General features: G+C 34.9%; 1 protein-coding gene across 1 annotated transcript in view; it reads left to right on the top strand.

Moving 5' to 3' along the window:
- LOC124712312 (anoctamin-6-like) overlaps window positions 1-8198 on the top strand; it is a 54605-nt gene extending 46407 nt beyond the window's left edge. The window contains exons 2-4 of the mRNA XM_047242605.1: window positions 6104-6259; window positions 7948-8049; window positions 8181-8198. Of these exons, the coding sequence (XP_047098561.1) occupies window positions 6110-6259; window positions 7948-8049; window positions 8181-8198 (270 nt within the window). The 5' untranslated portion in view covers window positions 6104-6109. The remainder of the gene's footprint in view (window positions 1-6103; window positions 6260-7947; window positions 8050-8180) is intronic.
- Window positions 8199-9342: the final 1144 nt, after the last annotated feature.

Genomic DNA, 9342 nt, shown 5'->3' on the forward strand with positions numbered 1-9342 from the left:
TGTAGCAATGCCGTAATTTATCACTCATTGAATTTAAAGATTTTGCAGATTTATAGTTCTTCACTTTCTCCTTTTTGCTCCAGTGCTCTGCATCATGTACAGTGGCAGCCAAATGAAGTGTTTTTCTTGTTGAGTTAGGGTTTGATGTTGCCTCTGGATCACTCCTTGTAGTTGAAACTGAGTCATAACACTTCATGAGTAATATCTGATGAATTTACCTTTTTACCTTTAATCCAGTTGCCATCTGATTCTCTTGAAGTAGAGATCCTGCTAATCAGTGTCTCTGAAATCCCATGCATAGCCAAGGAAAGGCCTGACTACTTCACATTCTGCAGCTGTTATTGGAGCAAAAGAAGATAGCTTCTACACATAACACAAAAAAGCACATCCACTACTTTCCTTTTACAAACATATATTTCCTGAAATGGGTGTACGGATCATTAGTGTGACTCATAAATTTGAGTAGAACACTACTTGTCATACTACATACACCTCGAAGGCTCAACAGGACAATCCAGATTACAGTATATTTTATTTGTCACAAAACCACATTGTCTTTCGTTTCCAGTCTTGTAGAGTGTGGTTGCTCTTTGACAGTCAAGCCACCACCAAGCTGCAATACCAAAATGTAAAAGACCCTGCCCAAAGCAGGTGAAACCATTTCTCGCCGTCTCTTGCCTTTTTCTCATATTCCACACCTCCCATTTAATGTCCGCATGTACAAAAACAAATACCCATGCACAGTATATGTCCATGATTTACTCCCTACTTAATATTATTCTGTCACGATTATATTTCTCTCCTTAGGGGTTGAATTGCCAAAACAGTGAAACACATATTCTTTTAAATTTCTAGTGGAGAAATCAAATAGCAGTTTTCTTAGATGTAGGTTTGAAAATGCTTTAGTAGTTTTTTTAAAAATGATTTATTTTCAAAAAAGATTTCACCTGATATTTTACTCCATTAGTGGTTGAATTTCCAAAAATGCAGATGCGCATACTTTTTTATATGTGAGTGAGAAACCAAATGCCAATTTTCATAGGCCTAGCTTAAAAATTGCCCTAAAAGCAATGTATTTTGAAAAGGCTTTTCATCCTCTACATCACCCCATTAGGGGTTGAGCTTCCTAAAACACTGAAACACTTCCTTTTCTTTTCTTTTCTTTTTTTTTTTTTTTTTTTTTTTAATCTGAGAAACCACATTCAAATTTTCATAGATTTAAGTTAAAAATGTTTTCATAATGAAATGTTTCATAAAGCATTTCATCCCTTATTTCACCCTCTTAGGGGTTGAATTTCTAAAAGCGCTATAACATGTATTTTCAAAAAAATTTCAGCCACTATTTCATCCCCAAAGGAGTTACATTTCCAAAAATGCTGGAACACATAGTTCTATATTTCTGACTGAAAAACCAAATACCGATTTTTGTAAGTCTAATTTCAGAATTGTCTCAATAGTACATATTTTCAAAAAAGCATTCATTCCGTATTTCACCTCCTGCTTAAATGATACCTGCAGTGTAAAATCAATAGCCACTGCAAATTTCAAATTTCTGTCTTTAACAAATTTCCAGGAAATGCAAATTGGCTATGCAGGAGTCGCCAGAGGACAAATACAAGGAAATAGAACTAAATATCACTAGGGGTAAGATAGATACTACTTAAAGGAAAACAAAAGAGGCAAGTAGCCATATGAGTATCAACTGCTCAGATGGGAAGACAGTACTAAGCCAAGAAGGGAAAGCTAAAAGGTGGAAGGAGTATAAAGAGTGTCTATACAAAGGAGATGACCTTGCAGGGAATATTATAGAAGTGGAAGAAGACATAGATGAATAGGAGATGGGAGACATGATACTGTGAGAAAAATTTGATGGGGCAGTAAAAGACCTAAGTCAAAACAAGGCCCCAGGAGTAGACAACATTCCGTCAGATGTACTGATAGCCTTGGGAAAGCCAACTAAGACAAAACTCTTCTGGTGTGCAGGATACATGAGACAGGTGAAGTACCCTCAGACTTCGAGAAGAATGTATTAATACTAATTCCCAAGAAAGCAGGTGCTAGCAGATGTGAATATTATTGAACTGTCAGTTTTATATCACAGTTGCAAAATACTAACACAAATTCTTTACAGAAGAATAGAAAAACTGGTAGAAGCCAACCTCGATGAAGATCAGTTTTGATTCTAGAGAAATGTAGTCACATGCTAGGCAATAGTGACACTATGACTCATCTTAGAAGGTAGGTTAATGAAAGGCAAACTTACATTTATGGCATCTGTAGAGTTGGAAAAGGCTTTTGACAGTGTTGACAGGAATGCTTTCTTTGAAATTCTGAAGGTAGCAGTGGTAAAATACAGGGAGCAAAAGGCTGTTTACAACTTTAACACAAGTGAGACGATAGTTATAAGAGTTGGCAGGCATGAAAAGGAAGGGAAGGGAGTAAGACAGGGTTGCAGCCTGTCCCCGATGTTATTGAATCTGTACATTGAACAAGCAGTAAAGGAGACTGAAGGAAAATTTGGAGAAGAAATTAAAACTCACGGAAAAGAAATAATAACTTTGAGGTTTGTGGATGACATTGTAATTATGTCAGTGACAGCAGAGGACTTTGAAGAGCAGTTGAACAGAATGGACAGTGTCTTTAAAGGTGGGTATAAGATGAACATCAACAAAAGCAAAAACTGGATAATGGAATGTAGTTAAATTTAATCAGATGATGCTGAGCAAATTACATTAGGAAACAAGACACTTAAATTAGTAGATGAGATTTGCCATTTGGGCAGCAAAATAACTGATGATGGTTGAAGTAGAGAGGACTTAAAATGTAGACTGGCAATGGCAAGAAAGTCATTTCTGAAGAAGAGAAATTTGTTAACATCGACTATAGATTTAAGCGTCAGGAAGTCTTTTCTGAAAGTATTTGTATAGAGTGCAGCCATGTGTGGAAGTAAAACATGGGTGACAAACAGTTTACACAAGAAGAAAATAGAAGCTTTTGAAATGTGGTGCTGCAGAAGAATGCTGGAAATTAGATGGATAGATCACATAACTAATGAGAAGGTACTGAATAGAACTGGGGAGAAAAGAAATTTGTGGCACAACCTTACTGGAAGAAGGGATTGGTTGGTAGGACTCATTCTGAGACATCAAGGGATCACCAATTAGACTGGAGGGAAGCTTGGGGGATGGGGCTAAAAGTCATAGAGGGAGGCCAAGAGATGAATACAGTAATCAAATATAGAAGGATGTAGGTTTTGGTGGTTACTCAGAGAATGAAGAGGCTTGCACAACCTATCGTATCATGGAGAGCTGCATCAAACCAGTTTTTGGACTGAAGACCACAACAAAAACAACAACATCCTTAGAAGTATGGGCTGGGTGATGATGGGTCAGTGAGTGAATCTGTTGGTTGGGACATTGACATTTGTATACAGAGACAATATGTAAATCAGTTGGTTCCCCACTGAAATTACTGGAACTTGGTCACCAGTGCAGTTGGTAGGCTTCTTTTAAACTGCACTTTTATGGCAGCGAAAGAAATGTGTATATCTGAACCATGGGCTCCTTTTAATCCTTGTTAGATTAATCTTTATCTTGGTAAGGATTCAGTGAACTTGTACCACTAAAATTATGAGTGGAATAATTATTAGTGTCAGTGGTGTTGAGAAACTGCTGAAATAGTTAAAGTTGAAAAAAGCTCCAGGCACTAATGCCATCCCTGTCAGATTCTATACTGAGTTTGTGGCTGCATTAGCTCCTCTAATAACTATAATCTGTTGTAGATCCTTAGAACAAAATACTGAGGCCTAGTTCTCAGGAAAAAAGGCCTAGTTCTCAGGAAAAAAACACGTCACACTTGTCAACAAGAAATGTACTGGAAGTGATCTACTAAACTACCACTTAATATCCTTGACATTGATTTGTTGTAGAATCTTAGAACAGACTGTGAGCTCTATTGTAATGAGGCACGCTGAACAGAATGACCTCCTCCATGCAGACCAACATGGATTTGAAAAATGTGTGAAACCCAGCTCTCACTTTTTTTACATGACATACTCCAAGCTGTGTATCAAGGCAGTCAGGTAGATGCAGTATCTCTTGATTTCTGAAAAGCATTTGACTCATTACCACACCTATGCTTACTGCCAACAGTACAATGATATGGGGCATCAAGTGAAATTTGTGACTGGATTGAGGACTTTTTGTAGGGAGGATGCAATATATTATCCTGGATGGAGAGTCACCATCAGTGTAGAAGTAACTTCAGATGTGCCCCAAGGATGTCAGATGTGCCCCAAGGATGTGTGTTGTTACTGTTGCTTTTCATGTTGTATGTTAATGACCTTGCAGACAATAGTAATCTCAGACTTTTTTGCAGATGATACAGTTATCTATAATGAAGTACTCCCAGAAAGGAGCTACAAAAATAATCAGTTAGATCTTGATAAGATTTCAAAGTGGTAAAAATACTTGCTTTAAATGTTAAAAAATATAAAACTTTGCACTTTACAAAATGAAAAAAACATAGTATCCTATGATTATAATATCAATGAGTCACTGCTGAAATTGGTCAACTCATACAAATACCTACGTGTAACACTTTGTAAAGAAATGAAACGGAATGATCACATAGAGTCAGACATGGGTAAAGTCAGTGGTAAACTTTGGTTTGTTGGCGAAATACTGGGGAAGTGCAATCAATCTACAAAGCAGATTATTGACAAATCACTTGTGTGACCCATTCTAGAAAACTGCTCAAGTGTGTGGAACCCATACCAGATAGGACTAATGGGGGATATTGATCATTCACAGAGGAGAGCAGAATGAATTGTCACATGTTTGTTTGACCCATGGGAGAGTGTTACAGTGATGATGAAGAAACTGAACTGGCAGACTCTTGAAGATAGATGTACAATGTGCCAAGAAAGTCTACTTACAAAGTTTCAAGAACCAGCATTAAATGATGACTCTAGGGAAATACTAAAAACTCAGACATATTGCTCAGATACTGATCGTGAGCATAATATTAGCATGATTATAGTATGCACAGAGGCATTGAAACAACCATACTTCCTGCACCCCATATGTGAATGGATCAAGAAGAAATCCTAGTAACTGGTACAACAGGACATACCCTCTTTCATATTTTTCACAGTGATTTGCAGAGTATAGATGTAGATGTGTTGCGTAAATCTGACAGCTGAGTTTTTCTCTGAAAAGATGAAGTAATACGAATAGTGAAAAACAATTATTATTTTACCAAGTTGTTTCAGCAGGGTTCTGCATGAAATTCTAAATCTACTCCACAAATAATTCGTAACAGTACATTTGCATTCTGAAAACTGTACTTTGGCTTTATTAATTACCCAGAACTGTAATACGCTTTCTAAAATTATGCTTGATTCACTACTTATAACAATGTATGTGTCAATGCAGATGGAATAAAGTTTCCATCTCCTAGTGATACTGATGAAAGTACATTAACATATATGTAAAAAGATAAGTCCCCTTAGATGGAACCTTTTCGGAACCACATGTAATTAGTTTTCAATTGGATGTGGACTTACAGCTTAACAAAGACTCTTTACTATTTTAATGGTGTATTTCTTGTTAAGCTCTTTCACTGCTAGGCTGGGAAATTTTGGCTTTTCACTGATTGCAAAGCTGCTGCTTCTTGTAGACAATGGACTTTTGTAGTGCTTTTTTGCATGACATTAACTACCCCTGCCACAATAAATCGCTTTCTAGCTTCTGTTTAATTCATCATCAGGTTTGAATAGATTGATTAATGAAAATCACTTATTTTTCTGTGATTTAAATTTTCTGCGCTTGTACTTGATTCCAAGCTATTATGGAAAGATTACAGTGTGACACTCATGGCTAACAGTATGAAATAACTTACTTTTACTGATTACTGGTGTTGTGGCTGTCAGAAAAGGTTGTATAAATATGTGCATCAGTGACTGGTGCAATACCTATAAAAGCTTTTTAAATAAAATTTGGTGTATATGAATATTTATAAATTAGTTTATTTTTATAGAAATTACTTCACAAATTTTCTTTTAACTTAATGTTTTCTGAATATTTCTCTTTCTTACCAATAGGAAGAAATGGAAACAGCACCAACTTTCAGTGATGGCATCCGTTTGATTGACATGGTTCTTGTGTACAAAAATGATGAGAATTCAAGAAAACCTCTCATTTATCGACAGAAATATGAAGAAAACTTAATAAAGCATGGATTACAGTTGGAAGATGAGGTTTGTATTCTGTGATAGAGTAAATTCATAATTTTTTTGTCTTTATAACAAGTGTGTCCTTGCTTATTTTATGGTATTTTAAGTAATACCTGAGTGGTAACAGAGAAATTGAGAGATCAGTGACAATCATAACTGCTCTGCATTGCTCTACAAAAACCTAGAACAGACCACACTGTTAAAATAACTTTTCTTATGTCTCCCTTCTATATTTCAATCTGTGTTAAACTCATGAGGGTGGATCCCTATGGAGCTTGTTATGTGAGCTATTTGTATGTGCTTTATTGTATCAGTTGGATTATTTGGAGAAAATACATTGCTAATCATAATGGATCACAAACAGCATTAGGAATCCTAAGAAATAATCAATATAATATCATCAGACAAAAAATTAGTTACTCTTAGAGAAATCATTATAAGCATCATTTAATACCATGTTCTTCTCGTCACCTGGTGAGATGTCGAGATTGTGCAGGCATCCGATATATGCACCTGAACAGCGGATGCATCTCCCCATCCTTATCCCCTGGCACAGGGACCAACAACCAGCAGTAGGTGGCAGACCATGTCTCAACTATTGGTGCATTCAGTCTTGCGCAGACCCATGTAACTATATGCTGAGATTGCACTTGGCAATTGATGCTTGAAGAGTCTGGGAAAGACATGATTAGTGTTTCCTTTATCAGTGAAACTGGGCATGATAATGCAGTGGTTAGGACTTCAATTTGGGAGGATGATGGTTCAAATCTAAATCTGGGCATCCAGATTTAGGTCTTCCATCATTTTCCTACATCATTCCCAAAGCAAATGCTGTGATGCTTCTTTTTACAGGAAATGGCTGATTTCCTTCCCTGTCTGTGAAACATTTCAAACTGATGCTCTATCTCTAAAGGCCTTGATGTTGAGTGGAAGTTAAATTCTGATCTTTCTTCCTTTCTTTTCTCCAGTGAGAGGATCAATTAGAGTATAGTGTCCTGAAATGGCCAAATAATGTTTTGATAGAATTTTAGCTTTTCTCAAAATATATCAGATGTTTTCTAAAGCTTTTTCTGAGCTCCCACATCTGAGTTCAAGAGACTAGCAATTTATTCTTTTCAAAACACTAATTCTAACCAAACAACCATAAAACATTTTCAGTTAGGGAGGCTTCCATAATATCTTTTACTGTATTTTATACAATTTGTGTTTATTCCTATTATTATTATTATTCTAAATCACTGTAATAATTTTGAATTGAATTTATTTGTAGTTTCATTTTATTTAATTGTTCATAGGTGATAATGACCACACAGTCTTGCATGGCACCCAAAGATCAACAGTAGTGTGTTCTGACAGCTCTATCAATTTGGTTGTCTTGCATTTTATCTTCTATTCCTATTGAGAAATTGACTCGTGTGAAAAACTTGTAATTTGTTTAAGGCTTAAACAATGATCTATATAGCTCAACATTTATTCTTCAACATTAGTCAGTTACTTCTGACTCTTTACACAATAAATGTGTTTTAATCATGTAAATGTTGCTAATTGGAGTTTCTAACTCCAGTGCATGTAAAATTTATACTATATATTTCTGTGCCCAATCATTATGTGACCAGAGCAGATGAATATTTTCTCACTAGTATATAAATCTATAACCCTGTTCATTTATCAGAGAAAATGTTTGTTACCTTCAATTTTTATTAAAATTGCAGATTGCAGAAGAAAATGGCTTGGTGTTTACCAAAGTACACACACCTGATGCAGTGCTTGAAAGATATTCTGAGTCAAGTGGGATAAAGAAGCCAGCATTACTTGTAAGTAATATCTTACATATGTGGGAAACAAATTAAAAATCTTTTCATGATGATGAAAAACTTCACTTTCTTCCCCAAATGTGCAAGCATCTGTGTATTTTTCAAATGGAGGTTATTCATTATTCTTCAAGACTAATGTTGAAGAATAAATGTTGAGCTATATAGATCAATGTTTAAGAATAAATACCCTGACATATAGGTGTAAAAATCACATCATGCTTTAATATTAATTCATTTATTTATTAATTCATTATGTTTCACAGATTCCATTATGAAGGAGAACGTTCAGGGATGTGGAATAAATAAGTTATACAGTAACATAAAACAGATACATCATAGAAATTGTATTAACAATAAACTATCAATGTAGTGCTTAATGTTATTCACAATTATGCCATCTAAATTTAATCCAATAAATTAGTAAAGAAGCTTATTAATAAAGAAAATAAATTTTGCGAATGAGTCTGAGAACATCATGGATGTGTCATGCATAAAACTATTCAGATCTTGTAATATAGATCTTTTATTTATACCATTGTTTTGGCCACTGCAATCATTATGTCTGTAACTGAGATTAAACGGACATAAAAATGAGAGATGTTTGTTGTGCATTATCAGGATACAAGAGATGAAAACTTAAAAGGTTAAAATTTTTAGAATTTTCCTGGTCAATACTTAGAACTCGTAGAAACAATGTTTGGTGTTAATCAGTCAGTAAAAATTGACAGTTGATGCCCCACTTGGGCATAAGTTTTATGATTAACACTGATTATTGTTGGAAAGTTTTTACCTTTTATGTTTTCATGTGTTACAGTCTGATAATGTATAGTGATCTCCTCTTATTCTTACGTTCCTTTAATCTTAATTATAGATATGATGATGGCAGTAGCTTAACTACAGATCTGATGATAGCAGTAGCTGAAGCAACATAAATAAAATATCAAACAATCTAGACTATTTGAGTCACAAAATAAGTTAGGAACTTGATAATCTGGCATGATCAGGGTCTGTCAATCCCAGATTATCAAATGTGCTGGATTATTAAGGTTGTTTTTAAAATTCAGCTATAAAAAAGGCATATAAGCAATTCTATAATTTTAATGTACAACAGCAAGTAGCCACTATATTGCTAAACACAGCAAGAGGGAATACAATATAAAAAGTCAAGAGTACATATTACTTTTCCACAAAAACTAAACTTTTTTAAAAGCCAAATACTGTATTGTTCTATTAAATCAGTTTAAGGTTCAAAATTTTAGAAAAGTTCAATATACATAAACCTTTCTTTTTGCA

Source organism: Schistocerca piceifrons, chromosome 8 (genome assembly GCF_021461385.2).
Source record: "Schistocerca piceifrons isolate TAMUIC-IGC-003096 chromosome 8, iqSchPice1.1, whole genome shotgun sequence".
Lineage (NCBI taxonomy): Eukaryota > Metazoa > Arthropoda > Insecta > Orthoptera > Acrididae > Schistocerca > Schistocerca piceifrons.